Source organism: Talpa europaea, assembly GCF_964194135.1.
Source record: "Talpa europaea genome assembly, chromosome: 8".
Lineage (NCBI taxonomy): Eukaryota > Metazoa > Chordata > Mammalia > Eulipotyphla > Talpidae > Talpa > Talpa europaea.
The window spans coordinates 110,721,652-110,745,339 of NC_140075.1; the positions used below are offsets into that span (position 1 = coordinate 110,721,652).

General features: G+C 50.1%; 1 protein-coding gene across 1 annotated transcript; it reads left to right on the top strand.

Annotated features, from left to right (window-relative positions):
- Positions 1–17,181: 17,181 nt before the first annotated feature.
- On the top strand, positions 17,182–22,685 carry ZDHHC22 (zDHHC palmitoyltransferase 22; the record flags this gene model as incomplete). The annotated part of the gene is made up of 2 exons (XM_084239689.1): positions 17,182–17,707; positions 22,420–22,685. The coding sequence occupies 2 exons, from the start codon at positions 17,182–17,184 to the stop codon at positions 22,683–22,685; spliced, it is 792 nt and encodes a 263-aa protein (XP_084095815.1).
- Between the last annotated feature and the right edge of the window lie 1,003 nt (positions 22,686–23,688).

Below are 23,688 nucleotides of genomic sequence, written 5' to 3' on the forward strand. Positions count from 1 at the left end.
AACTTCACCAGGACCAGGTCCTGGTCCCCAAGTTGTGTTTCCAGGATGTGGGCTGAGACCCTAACCCCTAACTACCCTCTTGCCCTCTCTCCATCTCCCCTTGCTGGATTGCTGAGTGGAGCTCTGCTGGGGCTTCCAAAGAGGCCTCCAGGTGCTGGCTCTCTGCTGAGGGGAGAGCACCCACCCCTCAGGACACTCTGGGAAGTTCCCAGCATTGCCCTGATCTGGTGCCCTGGCATAGCCAGCACTGAGGGGTCAGGGTGGAGAGGCCAAGGAGAGAAACTGGGGATCCGAAGGTGTCCTGCCCTCCTTTGCTGAGTAGAGGGATGATTTTTCTGGGCTTGAAGAGACAGAGCGAGGGAGGAGCCATGGTCCCAGGAGGTCAGAGGTGTGGGTAGCTGCCTAGGGAGTGTGGGGCAGACAAGGCAAGGAGAGCTGGCGTGGTGCCCACCGTGATTTGTCTCCCCAACCACAGGCCAGGCATGTGGCTGATTGTTAACATCACCAGTAGGGTCATATTTCCTCTTCCCGCTCCAGACTTGTCCCTGAAAAGCTGGCAGGGACAGCCACTGCTATGAACATTCTCTTGCCCCAAATGTCTCTTCCTCTGCCATCTGGCAGCCTGCTGGAAACTCCATCCTACCTGGAATGGAAAACTCATGAAGGTGCTGCAGACCTTAGCATTGGAGAGGTGGCTCCAGAGCTGGTTGCCAAGGCCAACGGCCAGCGGCTCTGGGGGTCAAATGGGATGATGTGGAAGAGGTAGCTAAGGTGCAGGGCTGGGGTGAGGGTGCAGGAAAGGCAGTGTTAATGTGGTCCCCTTGTCCATGCCATAGGGTGTCTGAGGACTTGACATCCCCATTTTACAGGAAGAGGTAATGAGTGGGGAAGTATTTTAAAAGTGTGGTAGGAGAGAACTAGGTGGGACTGAGGGGTCTCAGCCTCTCAGCCCTGTCTCCTAAGCAAGAGAGAAGGCCCAGGTCAGGATAATGCATTAAGCATTCTAGAAACCTCTTTGTCCAACTCACCAAGGCAACCACCGGGTCTCCTGCTGTGCAGCAGCTGAGGTAACTGGGCCTCCCCCGCATCCCTCCCCCCACACCTCCACTTCAGCCACAGTCCACTCTAGAAAGCCAGGGTGAGGATGAGGGGTGCTGGGTGCAAAGGGGGTTTGTCTCAAAGATGGGGAGGGGATAGCTAGCTGGACTGACTGTGGGGAGCTGAGAGGGTGGGGGTTTACATTAGGAATGTTGGCAGTGTTGCTAATGACAGCAGAATGCAAATGCCATTTATATGCAGAGAGGAAATTACCCCCATATTGTCTTTGTATAACTCTTGTTTTGTGGTTTTATGGTTATTGGGTTATTGTCCTGGTTAGTTTATGCCAAGGAGCCTGCTGGTTAGAGACCTCCCCCGTAGACAGATGGTAGCTCATAGGCAAGAGGTGGTAGAAATTCTCATGGATCCCCTAAATTACCATTCTCTTTTTATCCCTTAGGAATTGGACCCACCGTTTTAGATAGTCACATGGAAACCGAGAATAAAGACTCGTTTCTTCTCTTCATTGCATCTAGCAATGGTTATGGGACTAAATTCAAGCCAGTGGGAAATATATGGAAGTATTGGGTTGTTGGAAAAATCATGACACATTTTTGCTTGAAAGAAAACATAGAAAAAATATGTTAGGACTTTTCCTATGACCCAATATCACGAGTAACTTCCAGATAGTGTCCTCAGGTGCAAATGGCATGTTTTCTTTCCTACTTCCTGCTGGTAGAATATTGACTTGATGGCTGGAGCTTGAGCAATGATTCTGGACCCTGATGTGGAAGCAGCATACTAATGGAGAGTGGGGAAATTATAAGGAAGGAACCTGGATTCTGATACAGTGAAGGACTTTGCCAGGCCTGAATTGCTACCTTCCCCGTGAGGATAAGGACTCTACCCAAGGGATACTAGATTAGGGCACTGAAAGAGCTTCCGTCCTTCTTAACACTGTACAATGATCATGTTACCTCTGCACCGCCTGCCTCGGGCTTCAGTTATGTGAGAGCGCCGTCTATGTCCACCTCATTCAAACCACAACTGCTGTAGGCCTCTTGTCTTTTCACAGCCAAGCCAGATTCTAAATGAAACCCATGCTGAGTTTGTTCTCTGCTTCCCTCAGCCGCGCTTTCCCCAGTATAAGAGCGGCAGGAAAGACCCCACTAAGGCTTTCTTAGACTCATCCTTAGAGGTGTGTTCAGTCGCATGGACCAAAGATAGTTTCTGGTTATTAAGTGGCCTAAGAACCAAAAATGGAAGAACTAAGCAAGGCCTCTTTCTCCGTGGGGTCCCAGAGGAATGGGCTGAGTCTCTGTCTAGAAGATGGTGACTATGCTAACTTTATTGCCTCCAGAAAGCTGTAAGCAACTGGACCATAAAGCCCAGTACAGCATCCAGCACATAGTAGATGCTCATTAAATACTTGTCAACTGTCCTGTGCTGAGGAGTTGGGAGCAGAGACTAAAAAAAACACCCAAGAAGTGCAGTGTGGTGGAGACTAGGAAAGAGATCCCCTAGGAGATGGCTCTGGAGGGCGGGGAAGGGGGGGTGACAAAGCTGCAGTCGTTGGGTCTGCAGCACCCTCCCCTCCCCCAATAGAGCAACATATTCTCCCCAGTTCACCTGGGCAAGTCCTGCATTTTATTAATGCAGGATACTCCCGGGCAGAGACGCTTTACAGCTACAGATTCAGGGTCATGTTCCGTGTAGTGTTTGCTCCTCCCAACCCTAAGGGCAAGGATAGCAAAAGAGAAAGGTAGGTCCCAGAACTGCAAGGTCTTGCCCATGACCACTCACTAAGAAACACAGGAGGGCCTCCCTGGTGGCGCAGGGGGTAAGTCTCAGCGCTATCACCACTATGGCTTGAGTTCAACCCCCAGCCAGGGAGCTACCCACATGGCACGGCAGACCTCTCCTGTCTCGCCCGCTGCTCCCCTCAGTAGTGTATTTTCAGTTGATCCGCTCCCCACTCTGTCTCTGGTGAATCCTCTCACCCCCCATACCTCTGGCCTAGACCCCAGTTCTTGTATGCATAAATAACTAAATAATATCTTTAAAAAAAAAAAAAAAGCACAGTAGCTGGAACTTGAACCCAAGGGCTTCGGATCACGAACATCACCTTCTTTGAACAAAGGATAGAGTTGGGGACTCTGACTCTGTAGCATCTCTTCCCTGAATTCCTCAGCTCCTCACCTAGACTCTGGGTGTAGTAATGTGAAGCCCTCGAGTGCAGAGGAGGTGAGACAAGGCTGGAAAGGGTGTCAGGTAACCCCTCAGCATCTCTGAGGTCTTATTGACAGACACACGGACAGCACAGATACCCAAACAGTGCGTTGGTATAGATGGCAAAGTGCCCTTAACTTAAGATGCTTTACTGCCATCTACTGGGAAATTGTCACAATAACCGTGCAAATCTATGATGCCTCTAGTGTGAGATGATGCCCCTCTGGGACTGTAAAGTGCAGAACAGGGACAACTGTGCAGGGTGGTGCTAGTTGCCTCTTTTCTTCCCTATGAGAATGAAAAAAAGCAGGTTCACGCCACAGCGGCAGCTCCAGCACTTCCTTCTTTCCTGCCTGGAGCACCTGACTCAGAGGGTCTGCAGGGGTCTGTCTCTCATGGATTTACCACCCAGGTCCCTGGAGAGTCCATGCATCTTTCCTCCTACTCTGCACATGGCCAAGCATTTACTCTGGGCCAAGTTCCGTGCTGAGTACTGTGGGCACAACGTGGCGGAGCCCAGTCTCGATCCTTCCTGGAGCAAAGTATTAAGTCTCAGCACTATGAAGCTATTGGCAGCCACTGCAGCACAAATTTGATCCCCAGCCAGGGAGCTAAGCTACCCACATGGTGCAGAAGACCTCTCCTGTCTCTCCTGCTGCTCCCCTCAGCAGTGTCTTTCGGTCAGTCCACCTGTTCTGCTCCCCATTCTGTCTCTGGTGAATCCTCTCACCCCCTCTCTCCCTGCACCTCTGGCCTACACCCCAGCTCTTGTATGCATAAAATGAAAAGAAATAAAATGAAATACAATTTCATTTTAAACTTGGCATGATATGGTATCCCAAGGTCTATGTCAGCTGGACGTATGAGCCTGCAGAAGGTTTCCTAGAGAAAATGACAGCTATGTAAAGCCTGAAGGATGAAAACGAGGCAGTCAGCTGGGCAGGAAGTGTGTTCTGGGCAGGTGTCACCACATGTTTAAAGGCTCTGCCCAGGGCAATCTCCCTGCATAGGTGGGCACTAGAAATAATGAGTTGGTTTCTAACTGAGGCAGCAGTGGGGCTGGAGTATGAGCTCACTCAATCCTCACAACCACTGATGAATAATTATTACTCTGCCCACATTCTATGGCTTATCTTGAGGCTCAGAGAGGTTAAGTAACTTGTTCAAGGTCACATAGCTGGAAAGTGATGAGTCAGATTGAATCCAGGTCTGTGTGATTCTGGGAACTGGCTGCAGCACCCCCTGAAGTTGTGACTAGGGTCAAGGACGATGTATTCTTGCCATGCAAGGCCTCAGATCCACAGTCTTTCTGTTCCTGGGATGTGGGCTTCTGAAGTCTCCTTGTTTCTCTCTTGAGGCTTACTTGCTTAAAGACATTTTAGAAATGTATTGGACATTTTTCTTGAGCATCCTTTGTCTGAATCAAAGTATGTGACTCTACCCTGGACTGTTTGGATCCTCCACTACTTACTGTCTGTGAGTTCTTGGACATTTCCTACCTCTGGCTCCTCCCCTGTGAGATGTGGACACTCTCACAGGGCAAGCTGAGATTGATGTGAAATAATGTGTATAAAGTCCCTGGCACATGGTTGATCCTTACTGCTCCCCCCAAGTGGTCACCTGCTGACTTTCTGTGGTAGAGACTCAACAATCTTGGCCTGCTCCTGGTGCTGTTAGACTCTGAGTTACACACACACACACACCAGGCAGACAGATGGACAGTTCACCTGGGAAACACGGGAGCTCGGGTGCAGTTTCTTCAGAAACCACCAAAACCCCTGGACATGAATGCACATGAAGTGCCCAGCTCAGAGATGAGCCCAGAGCAGACTGGGACTTAGGGCGCACCCCTTTCACCCTTTGTCCGCTTTCAATCCCTGACTGGAAATGGATGGGCTCCAGGACCCTGATAGCTCCCGTTGGACAGTTGACGTCATGGGACCAGGCCTGCCAGCGGCATTCAACGCAGCAGGCTCGCAGGCTGTGGCTTGACCAGGCCTTTGGGGGCTACCACTGGTGCTGGGATCAGGGTCACTCAAGCCTTGAGCTTCAGTTTTCTCTTTCATAAAATGAGGCCAGTAATTCTTACTTTGCGCCATTACTGCAAGAGTTAAAATACAAGAAAAAAATTGCTCTATGGCAATGACAGAAATAAGATCAACACAAAATGCATTATAGCCCACACCACGAGTGATGGGATCCATGGGGCACGGATGCTGCTCTCAACTGCCAGTCACTGGGGGATGCTGACATGCAGGTGCTATACGTGATGAGTAACCAGAACACAAGCCCTTCACCTTCCTCCACACTTCTGGGAGGGGAGGAGGGGACAAACTTTCTGGGGGAGAGTTTGGTAATTAGGGAGCCTTCTGACCCAGCCACTCGCTTCTAGGAATTCAGCCAAGGAAATAATCATAGAGCCTCATAGAGTTGTTTGTGCTAGAACATTCATTGGAATGTTGCTAATAATAGTGAGAAATTGGAAATAATCTAAAGTTAGAGATGCACTCAATACACATTTTGGCTGCATGCCAGATGGCCTAAGCATGAACATCAGTGTTCTGCCGAAGTCTAGGCCAACGTCCAGTATCACCTTTATGGAACAAAAGTTTTTGATAAAGGAGAGCATCTATACTTTCACCAGAGATTGTCTGGGATGACAATTTCGTCAGTAATGAATTTCATTGTTGATGTTTAATCGTTTGTAGCTTAAGAACAATACTTTCCTAGGGCTTGCAGTAGCCAGCTTGCTCCTGTATTCTGTACCAACATGTTTGTGTTAATAAATCAACGTTTATTGGAGCCTCCCTGGTGGCACAAGGGGTTAAGCACAGCACTGTGAAGTTATCCACAGCCTGCGCAGCATGAGTTCGATCCCCAGCCAGGGAGCTACCCACATGGTGCAGCAGACCTCTCCTGCCTCTCCTGCTGCTCCCCTCAACAGTCAATCCAACTGTTCTGCTCCCTACTCTGTCTCTGGGGAATCCTCTCACCCCCACACCTCTGGCCTACACCCCAGTTCTTGTATGCATAAATAAATAAATCTTAAAAAAAAAATCAATGCTTATTTTGACTGATAATGGTGGAGGGTGGATCCTCACTTTTCTAATAATTTCTTCCTTTCTTCAGATTCTATATACTCTTTCCCATGTTGGGTCAAATATGATTCACCATGGATGTTGTTACATATAATTTTAAAGGTTTTCTTCCTCTTGAAATTGGGAGGTTGGTTGACATTTTGTTTTTAGTTTATCTTTTTAAGGCCTAAGGCGTACAGAATTACAAATAAGGTTTTTAAACGACTCTGTGACCTAAATAGAGTAAGAGTAACTAAGATTTCAATACAAATTTAAATGATTATTTTGTTTAGTGTTGCAAATGCTAATATCCCAAATAATTCCACAAAGATTCCATTTGTGGAATCTCTATTATTCTGTTTCATATTATCATTTTCATATCCTATTGTTACCTCAAAGGTATCTTTTAAAAGTATCTGGCTGACCTGCTTTCTCAATATTTGTAGTAACTATCAATGTTTCTTTCTACATCTAAAAACTTGAAAACTCACAATGATTGTTTCTGTACTGTGAAAAGACAGTGTGTATTATTGTCATGAGTGATACGCATTTTACTCTTGCAATCATAAATAATCATTTAATCTTTAACTGATAGAATTCCAACAGAGCACAAAGGAAATCATTAATTACAAATCACATCTAGAAGGATATCGTTATTTGAAAGGAATTATTAACAGTAAATTGAATGACATGTCGAGTGTGTATCATGAAGTTCATTAAGCTTCTTGGATGTAAAGGTTATTTACACTTTAGTCATGTTCAAGTGCAGGAACCCCAGAAATGACACTGAAGTCTGAATTTTGTTATCACTGTTTCAAAGGCCAAGGCTGAAGATGAAGATGAAGACCATGTTCTAAACAGAAACAAAATCAAAACCAAGTTTTAGCATGTCCCTACTAACCCGAGTCCCTTCTGTAAGGGGGATATACAAGGTGTCCACTAAAAATGATATTATAGAAATGTATCTATCACCATGGGAGGAATATTTTACTATTGCTGAATTTTAAACACTGTTTATAAAGTAGAATGAAGATGTGAGCCTAAATTTGTAATTAAGAGGGAAATTTCTGCATAGGTAAAAAATTTAAGATACATGCAAAATATTAATGATGATTAGCTCTGGGTTTAGGATGAAAGGATTGCTACTTTATTTCCAATTAAATTTGTTATTTGGAATTTTCTTACAAAGCATGTTACTCATATGGCTTTTTAAAATATAAAATAACTTGGGCCTCCCCTGGTGGCGCAGCGGTTGAGCGCTGGGCTACGAGACTGCCCACAGCTTCTGTAGCGCCGGTTTGTTCCCCTGCGAGGGCCCCACAAAAATAAATAAATAAATAAATAAATAAATAAATAAATAAATAAATAAATAAATAAATAAATAAAATTAAAAAAAAATAAAAAATAATTTAAGTGCATCCTTTTTGTCTTCCCTCTCTCTTTCACCCAGGACCAGATTTCAAGCCTGCTGAGCTGGACAGATGGTTTAGGACACTGACCACAGCTGCCTTCAGCTCTCACTGCCAATGTTCATTAGAGGCTGAGGCTTTGGCAGCTTGGAGCTTCCCTTCCTGGGCCTGTTGAAGGCAGGAGAGGTGCTAAGAGGAAGGTAATGGTCAGTAGGAGAGTGGGGAAGGGTGGTGGGGGAAGGGAGAGGCCCATTTAACGTAATGAAGAACTGGAATCTCAGAGGCTGGAAGTGCCAGGGAAATCCTGTTTCTATCCCAAGGCCTGGAGGGGATGAATAACTTGAATGTGTCTAAACTTTTGCATAGTAGAAGAACTCCAAGATTTCCCCCCAAATCAGTTTCTTCTTCCTCACAAGTTTTAGTTGGTTCCACAGTAACCTGTAACTATGTATGGTCATGTGATCAAGTTCTGGCCAAAGAAGTAAGTGCCTGTGTCAAGTGCAATTTCCAGGAAATGTCCTGGAAGAGAGGGACACAAGTTTGTTTTCCTTTTCTCTCCTGCTGACTGGAATATGCACATGATGGCTGGGACAGGAGTAACCATTCTGATCCATGAGGCAACATGCTTAGGAAGATGGAGCAACAAGATGGGACAGCAAGATAGAAAAGTCTAGATCCCACCTGGACTTGCTCCTTTAGACTTTACTTATGGGAGAGCGTAGTAAACTTCATCTTCATTTAAAGCAGTGTTTTCTTGGAGTTTCTATCAAAGCCATGGAATCTAGTCTTAATTAATTATAATGGCCATCACGTAGTACTTACCATGTCAGACACTGTTCTATGGGCTTTACAGGTGTTAACTTGCTTAATCTGTGTAACAGCCTGATGAGATGGGAACTGTAATTGACCAGGTATCACAAACCAGGAACCGGAGGCACAGGAAGGTTGACTCACATGCTCAAGGTAACGCAGTGGACTGAAACCAGATCCTAGATCATCTGAGCCAGAGCCTGGCCTCTGATGGCCCTTCTGAATCTTCTCCTTTGCCTCCATTTCGGATCCCCTCTGATCCTTCCAGCCTCTACTGCAGTCCTGCTTATCTTAACTCTACTCCCCTTTCCACCTCACTCCCTATCACCAGCAAAAAGTCCATTTTCTCTATATCTTGTTTTGCAGAGAAAAGTGGAAAAAAAAAAAACACTAGCTACTTCATACTAAAGTGTAAGAGATCAGCATCAGCTTCCTATGTTACCTTCTGTAAGAAAAACAGGGTCTTTATTCCAAGTCAGTGTGAGGGTCGATGTGTGAGAGACAGAAGAACCCGCCTTGGTGAGACTTGAGCAAGTGGAACCAAGTGGCCTGAATTATATTTCTGTTGCCCTGTTGCCAGCCAGCCCTGCAGCCTTGGGAAATCTTATAAGCATTCTGTGCCTCCATTTACCCCTCTCTGAAATAGGTAGAGTCGGACCTGACGAAGCAGGGCTGTTGGAAGGGTTAATGAAATAACCTCTACCAAGGCACCTGCTCTCCTGTCAGCCTGGCATATGAGTGGCAGTAAATATAAATCTTTAGTTTCTTCATCCATTGCTCCCTCAAGCCCATTTTTTAAGGGTCAGATATTGAGGTATGATTTATATACAGCAGTAGCCAGATTGAGAAGTACAGTAGCCTTTTGAGAAGTACAGTTCTATAACTGTTGACAAACATATAATCACCATCTGGGTCAAGTTACAGATTTCCACACCCCAAGTAGTTCCCTCATGTTCCTTTGTCTCCCCATACTGTTTCTTACTGGTTCTAATGTTTATTGGGCACTCAGTGTATGCCAGGCTCTTTGCTAGCTGCAGAAGTAAAGCCGATGGGGTAAGTCCCTGCTCTTGGTGCTTTAGAGTCTATCAGATAGACAGAGACAATAAACAAGCAAATAAACACACACGCAAACAAGATCATCTCCGAGGCAGTAAGTGCTGTGCAGGAGGCAATATTGGGAATATTTCAGTAGAACGAATCAGCACTATGAGGTGGCATCCCTGTCACTTACATACATGACAAACTACAAGTTAGTTGAAATCCCCTTTCATGGAGAGGGAATTTGAGACTCAGAGAGGCTAAGAAACTCTCTCGAAGTCACAAGGTAAGTGAAGGGGAAAACAGGGATTCAAGCCCAGGTTAGCCAACCCCAAAGCTCACACCCAAAGCTTGTGCTGTTTTCATCATCTGTGCTGCCGCTCTCCTGGGCCCTGCGCCATCACTGCTGGAGCAGCAGGGAGATGGGGGCAGGAGTTGCAGGGGGTACAGGGGTCTGAAGTCTGGCCTGCCTGCTGCTCTGTGACCATAACAAGTATTCAGACGAGTTAGTCCTACAGACTGCAGTGATCTTGCTTTCCTGGCCTCACCCCCTCCTCCTGTAATAGAGATATCAACCTTCTGCCTCCTTCCCTCCCATGCAGGACAGCTGGCATGGCAGGGCTCTCAGCGGAGGCAGCTGATACCCCCCACCCCGCGCCTCCTGAGCTTCCTTCATCATGAAGACATAAGCCCAGGTGTGTCAGGCAGCTGGGTGTGCACTCCCAAACCCTTTTCTTCCCTGCTCTCCCTCCTTTCCCTGTCTCCCCTCTGTCCTCTACCTCCTTTCCTTTACCCCCCTCTTCCCTCCTCCCTCCCTCCCTCTGTCTCCTGCAAGCTTTAAGACAATAGGCCAATTAATCTTGCTGCCACCCTCTGGGCTAGCTGCACACTGGCCCACAGGCACAGGCATCCCTAGCAGGACTGCTTCAGCCATCCCAGGAAACCATGGCTAAGAGGCGAAAGATCACATTCATTCTGCATAGCCTGAAGACTCTGCCAGACGAGCCCAGATTTCCACCCTGATGCATCCATTGCCAGGGAGACCGCTGGGGAACCCGTCACCCAGAGGGCCACACTCAAACCTGCCATGCAGACTTGGGTGATAGCATTCGCCTGGTCACACACATACTCCCCAGAACCACAAACAGCAGCGTGCCTGCGAGCTTCACCTTTGTCCACTGCTGGCTGGCTTTATTCATGCAACTTTACATAAATATCCTGCACAGAGACATCACGCAGGTATTTTATTCCGAGGAAGAATGTTACATCGCTCTTTCATTTTTGCAAGTAACATGCTCCAGAGTAGTTAAGTATCGATGAAGTTTTTGCACAGTAAATCATCGCTTAGCTCAAACATAGGCAAGACCTGCAAATGAATCTGCAGCACATTTCTGAACCTCAGTTTCTTCATAAGAAAAATGGGTTTAATCATTTTTGCCCCAGCTAGCTAATAGGGCTGTTGAGAGACAAGTGGAATGAAATTTTAATTTTGTAGAAGCACTTTATAATCTGCAAAACACTGTCTGACATCAAAGTAATGTTATTGTTGTTATTATAAAGATGTAGAGGCCAAGTAAATTACCATCTCCAAATAGAAATTCTGTGATAATCCAATTTTCACGAGTCTGGTTGGTTATGATGATTACACTTCCATGTTTTCCAAATGCAGGCAGGCAGGGGTGGTATCATAATAAGTCTTCTGGGGTATGGGGAGGATTTTGTGGTTGCCCCTGGCTGTGAGTTGTTACCAGCAATAAAGAGGATCCTCTTTGCAGATATCTATTAAAATCTTAATTTCAGGGTGCCTGCTAACCTGGAGAGCCCAATCTATCTTCACCCTCAGTCTGAAACAAGAGCATGAAAATGAAGGAGAAAAGCTCCACAATCTGCTTAGATTTGGCCCCTTGCACCTTGGAATGTTCTTAATCTCAATCACTTGGGGACTGTAGGGTCAGACAGATATGTGAACAGGGGTGCCCCACCCAAGGGAGAAGCTGTTTGCTGCATAGAGCTTCTGTTTTTGTGCACAACATTTTGAGGCAAAATGGATTGACTGCCACTTGGGAGAGAATTCATTTTATGCAACACCTCCCTAAGCTATTGAGCTTTTGGGCACAGATCTCTGGAAATTGCTCCCAGAGTACACCTGTCTGTGCTCCTCCCTGTGCCCCCACCCTTGCAGATACAGTCATAATTTAACTCTAACAACATATGACAAGAGCAATGAAGAACATAGTTTCTAATTGTTTCCTGATGCTGTTTGTGGAGGATGAGACTATAGTTAGGGTGGGTGGCAGCAGGTGGCAATACCCCCCCACCCACTTCGCCTCTGGTAACCTCAGTTCAGTATCAGCGTCCACTAGTTTATTTTCATTTTGCTTTGTCAGTTCATCCACTCTGTTTCCCTCTATTCCCCCATATGTAAAATCTTCCAATATTTGTCTTTGTCTTTTTAGCTTGCTTCTCTTCCCTTAATCCCCTCAAGTGCCTTTCATTTTGCTGAAAATGGCAAAATTCCATCTTTCCTGATAGCTGAATGGCATTCCTTGTGTGTGTAGACCACATCTTCTTTATCTAGACTTATCATGGGCATTTAGGTTACTTCCATATCCTGGGTATTGCAAGTAATGCCACAATAACTATGGTGGAGCACTTAGTTCTTCAAGTAGATGTTTCATATTCTTTTTTTTAAAGATTTATTTATTTATGTGTACAAGAACTGGGGTGTAAGCTGCAGGTGCAGGGGGGGTGAAAGGATTCACCAGAGAGAGGGGGAAGCAGAACAGGCAGATTGACTGAAATACACTGCTGAGAGGAGCAGAGGGCGAGGCAGGAGAGGTCTGCTATGCCATGTGGGTAGCTCCCTGGTCGGCCAGGGATCGAACTCGTGCTGCAGTGGCTGGCAGTAGCTGGCAGTAGCTTGATAGCGCTGTCTTTAACCCCTGTGCCACCAGGGTGGCCCTGGTTTCATATTCTTTAGGTAGATGCCTAGAAATGGGACTGCTGGACGTTCACCAGACATTTCACAGAGTTAGGGATGTAGCAGAGAGGCCAGTATCAGCAAGTCATCAGTCAGCATGCTTTTACTCAATGGCTCTTCCAGGCAGGAAGAGGGGGGCCTCCCTGGTGGCCTAGGGTATCATTCTCAGTCTGAGTTCAATCCCTGCCCAGGGAGGTGACCCACATGGCGCAGCAGACCTCTCCTGTCTCGCCCGCTGCTCCCCTCAGCAGTGTATTTCAGTAGATCCGCCTGTTCTGCTCCCTACTCTGTCTCTGGTGAATCCCCTCACCCCTGCACCTCTGGCCTACACCCCACTTCATCTATGCAAAAAAAGAGAGATACAAAGGAGATCCAAAACTATTTCCAACATAGACCAGGAGCACTCATTTTCCTTGGATAAAGATAAGGATTCACACAAAAGACAGGAGGAATAAGAAGCTAGAGCTGCGCAATCTCCTGCCAGGACTGAGCACCTTGATGGGCTCACCATCACCAGGTGATCCTCATCCCCACCAGGTGACATCACCCCACTTTATGGATGAGGATACTGAGAGCCGTAAAATTTAATGACTGGCTCAAGAAGCCACAGCTAGGAATGGCAAGAAAGGGCCCATTTTTAGCTTAATTCTGATGGGGCCAGAATCAAAGTGAAGTTTTCAAATTGACCTCCCTATTGATTTTGTCCAGGATAAGGTACCAATTTTAGAAAAGCAAAATCACATTTGACTGTACTTCCTTTCAATTCACTTAATGGAGGAGGGGACTGAGGAAACACTAGCTCTAGATCTGACGTTTTAATGTCCTTTTCTGTTGATCAACTAAATATCTAAATAAATAATTGTTCTTGTCCATTTGTGTTTCGGTGGCCAGATCTGTCTCTTTCTTGGCTGAATACTCCCTTCCCCCACTAACAGCTTCCCACATTCTTTAGCTTCCCCCTCTCTCTCCTTCCCTCTCCTCACACACACAAATTCAGACACACACCTTCCCACCACACACCCATATGCAAAATAAAATTAGAAATACCAACCGACTCTCAAGGTATTTAGGGAATGGAGTTCTGCAATCAATACAGCCCAAACCAAGCACTCCAGGCTCCCCCTCCCCCCCCCCAGTCAGCGTGAGCAGCAGGCAGAGCTAGTGAAAAGGGCTAGACAGCCATGATCCTACACACAGGGAACCTAGAGAGAAGGGCCATTTGTGCTTCCCCCACATCTACCCCGTGGTCATTGGAACTCACAGGGTCACCAGAGTCTCAGAGACCAACACCTGGCATGCCATTCTTTGGCATATATGTAAGACCCTTTCAGAACATGAAAAGCTTTTCTGGCCCCTTTTTATTTTGGTATATAGTCATAAAATGCAGGAAAAAAAAACCAGTATCTGATGATTCAGAAATAAAAGATTGAGCAGATAAGCATAGAGCCCTCATTTTAAGGGATTGTTCTTGTTTTAACCAACCAGTTGAGAAAGCAATAAACAATGATTTATTTATTGTGTTTGCCTTCACCCAGGGAGTGGGACAGGGCAGGTGAGTGAGCTCGAACAGCCCAGGACACAGAGAAGTGTTGGCATCAGTATTCCTGCAGTGCTGCTAAGGCTCTGCCCCTCCATCCCCATGGCCACATACTGACCAGGAGTGCCCACCCTCTTGGCGCCTCTCATTACCCACCCCAGAAAAGTGGAGTGGGCCAGGGGAAGGAAAGAGCTCAGATGGGGGTGGGGCCCTCCGGGTAGAAGGTCCTGTTCAAGCTCAGTTTGGATAATCCCTCTGTTCTCCTTTCTCCCAAATCAGAGTTCCCCTGGGTCTCAGGGTGATGCAGGGGTGTGCCGAGACTGACAGGAGGCACATTTGTCCAAATTCAGGCCCTGTCACTTACCCATTTTATAACCTTGGGCATGTGACTTAGTTTCTCAGAATCTTGCCCTCCTCATCTAAACTGGGGTCCTGGAGTTTCTGCTGAACTGATTAACACAGCTGTCTTTATAAAGACGAAGCACAAGGCCTGCCTGCTATTAACCAAATCAAATGTGTCAATAATCGTGAACTAATACTCCAGTAGAGCTGACCATGGCTGGCCCTGCTTCAGGACTTTACATACATCTTGTCCTATAATCCTCACATCTCTGTTTCGCAGAGGAGGACACTGGAATGTAAGATCACCCCATGGTGAATGGTGGATATTCAGAGCCAGCAGACAGGCTCCAGAGTGGGAGGGGTGGCCGCTCTCCACCCCCCTCTGTGCACCATAACAGATCTTTATGGGTGTTGCCCCTGGCTAAGCTCGCAAACCCCCAGGCTTCCCTGGATGCCGGCAGATAGCAGGGAGGGTTGTCCGCCCCAGCAGGGAGACAGGGCTTGATGGCTGAGCATCCACACTAGGACTCAGTCCAGATCCCCTGCTTGGAGCCGGTGTCTGAAGTCAATCAGGGCACCCCAGCACGCGAGGGGGGGAGCCTCGAGGGGGGCAAACCCACGATGCTAAAGAGGAGTGGCCAGAGCGCCGCCCCCAGGAGGGGAGGGAGGGACGGCGGGGGCTGGGGGTGCCCAGCTGCCATCCCCGCCGCCTCCTGGCCCCCACTCCCTGGCGCCCAGTGGGAGGACAGCAGCTGCCCGCTCCCTCCTCCTCACACCCCCGCTACCTGCCCAGTCCCCGAGGCGAAGCGTGAGGAGGCTGTGAGCCAGCGGGGCCGAGACCACAACTTTCCAGCCTCGGGGAAGGAGCGTCTGCGCCCAGGGCTCCTCTTGCCGGCGACCAGAGCTCGGTGAGTTCCTTCCCCAGCCTTCGGCGCGGGTGCTCGGGGGGCGGCTTCCCGGCGTCCGGGAGGCGGTGGCCGGCCGGTCAGCAGCCTCCCCGGGGCTCGGGCTGCGCCGCCCTCCCCTGCGCGCGCGGCGGGCGCCGGTGCTGAAAGGACAGCTCCCCGCGCGCCCCGGCCGCAGCCCGGCGCCGAGACCCCCCTCCGGCTCCCCGCGGGGCCTGCGGCGCCCCCGAACACCCCTCACTTCCCGGCCCCTCTCCTGCGCCTTCCAGGCGCGCCGCGGCGCATCTGGAGGCTGCTCCTTCGCCCCCCTGGCGACCGGCGCGGGGAAGACACTCGCTACGCCGGGGCCGCGGCCGGGCTCTCCGGGGTGGCCAGAGCAGCCGCAGCCTCCGAGGAGGCCGGGCCCGCGGCGCTGCCCACTCCTCGGGGACCACACCCGGGCGTGCCCTAAGCGGATCCCTGGCCGCGGAGAGCGGTCCGCGTCCCCGCCACGGAGGCCATGGGTCCTTGGGGGCTCTGGCACCTGCAGAGGGGACTCCAAGGTGACCTGTCACCCAACCGGCACGGGACAACCTGGGCGCAGGCCCCGTGGCGTCCGCTCCTGCTGGGCGCAGCTACCTATCCAGAACTTTTCTCTGCGCCTCGGGCTCGCCACTCCTTAGCCCCTGGAAAAGTTCTCTCGGGCGCCCGGAATCCTATTTCCTGGTGGCTTCCGAGGCTGGACAGGAATCGGGCTGTGGGGGGCGGGGTGGAGAGGGCACGCGATGGGGGCTGCGCTCTGCCGGGGGTGCACCTGCTGAAAGGCTGACCAAAAGGATCCGCTCCCGAGCCCAGGGCCGCCTGGTCGGTATCAAAAGGGTTTGGGCGCCATAGGGGTTGTTTGGGTTTCTCGCTCCAGGAGGGCGGGAGGCTGGCGCGAAAGGGGGGTTTTCATTTCATCGCCTCAAATGAAAACGCTCTTTGCAAGGAAATAGCCAGAGCAATAGGAGTCGGAGAGATGGAATGACCAGGACCGGCTGACACAGGTATTCTGGCTGCGCCCCCCAACCCCACCCGGTGCTTGAGCGCTTGTGTGAACGCATGGATTGTTTCTATAGATTTTTTTTTTTTTGAAAAGCTAGGTGGCAGTGGCTGCGTTTGTACACACAGATACACACACACACATACATTCCCAAGCACACACCGATTACATATACAAAGACAACACAAGGACCCCCCTCCACTCCCCGGCACCATGAACCCACCACGAATCCACACGCAGGCATACCATCAAGGAGCCTTGGGGTCTCTGAGTATCACCCAAGACTGGGGGTAGGCGACAGTGGGGACAGGGGGTGCAGAAAAGGGAGGTGAAGCAGGACCTCCAGTCATTGCTCTCTGCCCCTGACCCCAAATCCTTTGCTTTCTCCTTCTAGGGAGATCTGAACTCTATCTGGCTTCATTTCCATTGTCATAGGGAAGCCTTAGCCCCCAGCTGGCCCATCCCTTACTGACTATGAACAAGCCGCATCTTCCTTGTGTCTGACCTCCAAGGTGCCAGGATACCACGGTCCTTAAAAACCAAGGGAACAGGCACCTGGAGGAGGGTCTGTCCCCCTAAGACCACAGTGGTCTCAGGGTCTCACAGCCTGCTTGGTCCTGGGTTAGAGAAAAAGGGGAGCAGAGGGCTGAGGGACAGGGGTGGGGGAGCATGGATTTGCTTGGAACAGGACCAACAGACGGGGGTGGGGTGGGGGTGAGGCACACCCTGGGGCACCCCCTGGACACTGCGGTGAGTCTTCCTCTTTCCCTGGGCTCCTTAGGAATGTAATCGAGGATGCTGGCCCTGCGGCTACTCAACGTGGTGGCCCCCGCCTACTTCCTGTGCATCTCCCTGGTGACCTTCGTGCTGCAGCTCTTTCTCTTCCTGCCCAGCATGCTTGAGGACCCCTCGGCCACCCCGCTCTTCTCGCCCGCGCTGCTCCACGGGGCTCTCTTCCTGTTCCTCTCAACCAACGCCCTGGGCAATTATGTCCTGGTCATCCAGAACTCCCCAGACGACCTGGATGCCTGCCAGGGGATCTCGGCCAGGAGGGCTCCGTGCCCCCCGCCCAGCACCCACTTCTGCCGAGTGTGCGCCAGAGTCACCCTGAGGCACGACCATCACTGTTTCTTCACTGGCAACTGTATCGGCAGCAGAAACATGCGCAACTTTGTCCTGTTCTGCCTCTACACCTCCCTGGCCTGCCTCTACTCCATGGTGGCCGGCGTGGCCTACATCTCTGCGGTCCTGTCCATCTCCTTCTCCCACCCCCTGGCCTTCCTCACGCTCCTTCCCACCTCCATCAGCCAGTTCTTCTCTGGTGAGTGGACCTTGGCAGGCAGGTTGGTCCTATATGAAGACCCCACCCCAACCCTAGCCCCAAGTTTGCCAGATTTAGCAAATAAAAGTGCAGGATTATAATTTCAGACAAACAACACATAACCTATTTGTGTAAGTATGTTCTAAATATTGCATGGGACATACTTGCACCAAAAGCATTTACTGTTCTCTCTCTGAAATTCAAATTAACTGGGCATGTTGTATTTTATCTGGCAAACTCCTCCCCCGCCATCTCCTCCTTGCTTGCCCCTGTTCATAGAATTGTGGCAATCAGGCAATGCACTTTACCTGTGCCAGGTGGGGCTGGGAACTAGCCACCCCTCATGCAGCTGTGAGGTACATCCAAGCTGTGACTTTCCTCTGCCTGGAACCTCCCAAGGAATTTGCCCTCAGGGTCTTGCCAACCAACCACAGTGAGGTTGACCAGGGTGCCCAGCCAGCCCCGGAGGAGGTGAGGCCCCACTTTCCCACCCACTGTGTTTGAAACCACCACATTGTTCACTGATCTTCAGGGGCTCCAAGCAGGGGGCATCCCAGAGATGCTGCCATGTTTAATGGCTCCATTACCACACCACAGAGCTGCGGGCTGCTGAGGGATCTGTCCCTCTAGGAGGACCTGACATCTGCAGGAGCTGGGCCCTTGGGCCTTCATACTGGGCTCAGCTGGGCACCCTGGTAAAGGCTGGATTGGATAGTGTATCTCAAGGAGAATTCCCTGGTTCCCAGAGGGGCTGACTGGACCTGACCCTTGCTGGCTGTTCTTACCATTTTACCTGGACTTGAAATTTGCCCCTATCTCATTCCCTTCTACTCCGTCTGCCCGGGCCTCTGACTCTGACTGACCTGGTTCTTGAAATGAGAAGAACACGCACACATACGTGTATGATGTTGTTACCACCATTTTGCAGATGAAGAAACTGAGGTTCAGATGGGATTGAATGGCTTGCCCAGGATCTTACTACTCTTGGGTGACAGCCTCTGGCCTGCCTGGTTTTTAGACACCCACAGTAGGGCAGGGGATAGAGGGTGTGTCCTCACCTGTTGACCTTTCAGGGACAATGAAGGCAGAATGCTGCTGCTTCCCCTCAGGGCCCGGGACTGATTTGATGTGCTGGGGCTGGACATTCGAAAAAAGAGGCTCCACTAGGGGAGAAGCCTCCATGTGGTCGATGTTGGGGGCATAGTGTGGTTCTTCCTGGGCATGGACTGTTGTGCATTTGGCAGCGAGAACACAGAGGCCGAGGGAGGACCCAGCTATGGGTGTTGCCTTGAGGGCTGGTGGCTGATAAGGGACCAGAACTCAGAGTTCGGGTCTTCTGGATCCTAGTGCTGGCACAGGAGGATGCTGGGACAGAAATAACCAGAATGGGGGAGGCTAGGTGGGCGGGCTGGAGGGTGGAGTGTGAGCACCGGCAGGTGCAGGCATGAGGAGAGCCAGAGAGTTTGATTACACTTTTTTTCTTTTCCAAGTGGTTTCATCACATAAAAATGGATGGTTCCAAAGGGAGGATCTTGAAATGGTTTGAGATAAACCTGGGCTTGAGGCTGGTCCATATGTGCTAGGTTTGGGAGCTAGGGAAGAAATGATCTCAAGGGAGAACCAAGCCAGATCCCCCAAGGATCCCACTATCTTTTTCTTCCTCACCTTAACCACTAGGAAAAGGAGGCTGAGACTTCTAATTTCCAGCTTTCTCATTGCATCATCCTCTTTTGCCAACCTTTCATCTCTTCCCCTTGCCAGCCCATCCTCTCCCTCCCACAGAACCCCCATCTGGACAGCTTCTCTTTCAAGCTCTTCTTCCCATGCTCTCAATCCAAATTGCTGGGGGTGCACCCTCTCATTCTCTCAGGAGGGCATGTGAACGGGAGGGAATACAGCATGAGATGTTGACTAGATCGAGCTGTCCCCAGTGGTGACACTGCCCCGAGTCAGGTCTGCCACTGGCACACAGGATGGCAGTGAGTCTCGGTCCTGTGAGCCAGAAGTGGGAGGGTCTTCCAAAGTGAAGGTAGCTGCTGAGCACAGGTCCTCGGCTAATCACAAAAAGGTAGGGGACTGGCCACTTAGATTTCTTTTGGCTTCATGGGACCAGTGCAGGGCTGTCGACTCTCTGAGCTTCTGTTGTCTTATTTGGGAAATGAAGATGACACAGTGTGATGTGACCTGTGTCGTGTCCTTTGGGTAAATACACCAGCCTGGGGGTGCGACTGGAAAATCCAACAGAAGAGAAAGGGGACTAATGTTTGTTGAGCACCTATTATGTGCTGACCACCCTGCAGGCCTCATCTCATCCAGTCCCCATGACCGGTCTGTCGGGTGCCTGTTGTCATTGTCCATTTAAAAGGCTCAGATCAAACATTCAGCAAAGTTAGGCTGCTTCGGTATCACATGACAGTATATCTGACTCCAACCCAAGATTTGGAGAGAGGGCGGCTGGCCCCCAGAGCTCACTCTTTTCACTCCCCCACACTGCCTCTCTGAGGCCATTGCTTGATGCGTGAGTCCCTTTGGGAGGGAGCGAGCCTCCTGGCTGGCCCTGGCTGGCTATTAACAATACTGACTAATGATTTGAAAAAGGTGTTATAGATGCTTGGTGGGAAGCAGGGGTGGAGCTATTGGATGCTGTAACCTTTCTGTCCCTCTAGGAAAATTCTGTGATTTTTTCTAAAAGAAGCAGAACTATTATTAAATAGATCAGAGGAGCTGAGGCTAAGCAACTTCAAACACATCCAGAGAAAGCAGGTCCCCAGAATAGCCTTTTGTAGCTGCTGCATGGGGCCAGGAAAGGGCCACAAGGTCTTCCTCATACCTTGATTTAGTGCCAAAAAAGTCTGGAAAACAGTCTTCATCCGCCCAGGCGTGTCCCTGGGGCTGAGTTGCAAGGCAGGCTTAAGCTTGACAGCTCTGATGTTCTCACCTCCTAGCCCAGGGCCATCTTTGCCTGTCAGCCTTCCTTGAGCCCACAGGGCACCATGGTCCCAGCATCCTTCCTCCTGTGTGTGGCTGCCTGAGCTAACCTGTGCTGACAAGGAAGAAGTGGGTCAGAGGGGCCCAAGGTGAGCTCTGTTCCACAGCTGCCCATGTGCCAGCAGAGGGGCTGCTCTAAATGCCAGCTGGAGCCAGCCTTCTATCTCCTAGTCAGCTGTGCTTATTTGTCTCCAACTCTGCAAAGAGAAACCTACCATCAAAGCTCCTTGGGCTGAGAGTAAGAGAAGGTTGCTAATGCACAAACCAGGTCAAGTTCAGATCCTTTTAACAGCTGAGTCCACCACAACTCAGACTGAGTAAGTTTAAAAAAACCTGTCTTCAGGAGGTGGAAGTTGGAGTCTGGGGAGATGAAGGAGGAGGTGGGTTGAGACTGGGGATTCTGGGAGAAAGGAGGGATGTGCTAGAGATTTGGAGAGGAGGGCTAGGTCATTAAGTGGGGGGGTCTCTGGAGCAGGAACCCTCACCTCACTGGAGAAGGTGGTGGTAGGCTGGCCCTGCAAGGACAGAGCAGTTGAGGGGGGCCCACCCCCAGGTCTACTACCCTGGCTTCCAGGCAAGTCAAGGTAGGTGTCTCTTGCAAGGCTGTGAAAATTGTAGCCCAACCAGGACTCTGGAAATGAGCAGGAGAAAGCTTGATGGCCTTAGGAAAGCAGCTTAAGTTGTTTGGGGATGTGGTCTCCCCCTCTGTGCAAGGACCTTCTACAGGGGACACTGCTGATTGTAAACCAGAATTCTGGCCACTTCACAACTTCCTGGAGTCATGCACCCCTATGGAATCATTATTATTGTCCCCATTTTACAGACTAGAAAGCTGCACTCAGAGGTAAGATACTTGTGCAAGCCCATACAGCTGAGAGATTCAAACCTCCCAGGGACTGATCCCCAAATCTGACGAAGAGTGGGGGATCTCTTACTCCATGGAGAGTTACTTCCACATCAACTAAGTAGTTATATATATATATATATATATATATATATATATATATATAGTTTATTTGTAAAGGACTGTCGTGATTGTGTCTATACAGATAAAGTCAGTAGTAGAGAAGCTCTGGGCAGGCTCTTCCCAAGGCAGGGGGCTGGGCTGACAGCCATGGGGGCCTCTTCTGGCCTAACATCTTGGTGGCCACACTGTCCCCTTGTTAACCTGAATGACTAATTTTTTCCCTGTGTTGCACTCTGCACTGCCCTTGGAGCTTGTGACTTCTTGATGACGAGGCCGTGCTCTCCATCAACCTGTCACGTTCCTTTGTCTTCCCTGCCAGTGATCCCGGCTGCAGAAAGAGAAGGTGCTGTTGTCTAGACAGCTGCCCGGGCGCAGGGGCCCTCTCTGGGATCCTCAGCTCACCTTTCTCTCCCCCCTGAGAAAAACTCCTTCTCCCTGTTTCCAGCCCAAACTTGAGCAAATCTGACTCCAAGAAAAAGTTAGCACCGAAGTGTTGGCCAAGGAAGCTTCCTGCCTTTCCCCCCCACCCCTTCAGTTCCCCCCTCTCCCGGCAGGAGCCATCAGCACTAAGAAAAAGTTAAAGCAACTCGTTCATCCTTCCTCTCCCTGGCTGCCGTTCTGAGATTGCTACAAAATGCATCTTCAATCTCATTAGCCTCCCTCCCTCCCTAGCGGAAAGCGTCTGCCTGGATCGAAGTTCTGTACGTGGCTTGGGTATAAAGCGATGCTGATGTTTTCCCCGCCCCCACCCCTGCAGGAGCTGTCCTCGGTTCTGAAATGTTCGTCATCCTCATGCTCTACCTCTGGTTTGCCATTGGCCTGGCCTGCGCTGGCTTCTGCTGCCATCAGCTGCTGTTGATCCTCCGGGGGCAGACCCGCCACCAGGCGCGGAAGGGGGTGGCCGTGAGGGCCCGGCCCTGGCGCAAGAACTTACAGGAGGTCTTCGGGAAAAGGTGGCTGCTGGGCCTGCTGGTGCCCATGTTCAATGTTGGAGGTGAGAGCTCCAAGCAGCGGGACAAGTAGCAGGCACCCCATGATTTCTCTGTGTGTATTGTGGCACCTTCTGAACATAAGACCATGGCACCCTTGTCTCCACTCATGATCCACGAAAACCTTGGACCGGTAAGGTCCTAGCATCCACCCTCCTGGCCTGTGACAGAGAAAGGAATTCGTTGTTGGATCATGACAAGGAGGAAACGTGAGCACCCGGCATTGCTGGCTTCTCCCACAAGCCAGCTGGGTGGCGGCTGTTAGGAGGCCTCTGCTTTTGTTTCTTGTCTTTGGGGTCCCTGCCTTCCTCCTCTGGCTCCCCACAGTATTTCACATGATCACTGCTATCTGCTAGCACTCTCCCTCTCTGCCTCACCTTGGGAGTGAGGAGTGGATTCTCGCTGTCGGGATGATGTTCCCCAGGAGCTGAGACTGACAACATGTTTAAAGAGGCAGCCAAGTCAGCTCTGCCAACTGCTGGGGAAGTTGGGAAGTGAGGGAAGGTGTCCTAGTCCCTTCTATGGGATTGCGAGCAATGGAAAGGAATAAAGAATTCCGATTGCTGTGCATTGCCACCACTCCCCCCCCCCCACCAGGTTACAGGGCCCTTTTTCTGTAAAACCTAAGTCAATGGCCTAGGGATTCTGGCTGCAGTTGCCTGCCCACCCTGCTCCAGCTGGGCCTCCTAGGGCCTGACTGGCTGCTTTTTTCTCTGCTTCTCCCTTGGTTTCCAAACTCTGGTCTTTGCTGGATGCTGGGAAGACCAGGACGAAGGGAGAAGGAAAGTGGAGAGATCAGTAATGAGAGATGCAAGTGATTGCGTAGCTGTATAGGAGGGTGTGTGGGGGGAACTGAGGAGTAATGTTATGAAAACAGAGAAAATGTGCGGGATGCACTGGGATATTTGAGGAATGAGAATGAGGGAGGAAAATGGGCTCATTTCTACCCTGGATAAAGGACACTCCAGCAGTTAAAATTGTTCGGTATTTGAATGGCTGCCTGGGATGCAGTTAGTGCTCCATCCATGCAGGAACTC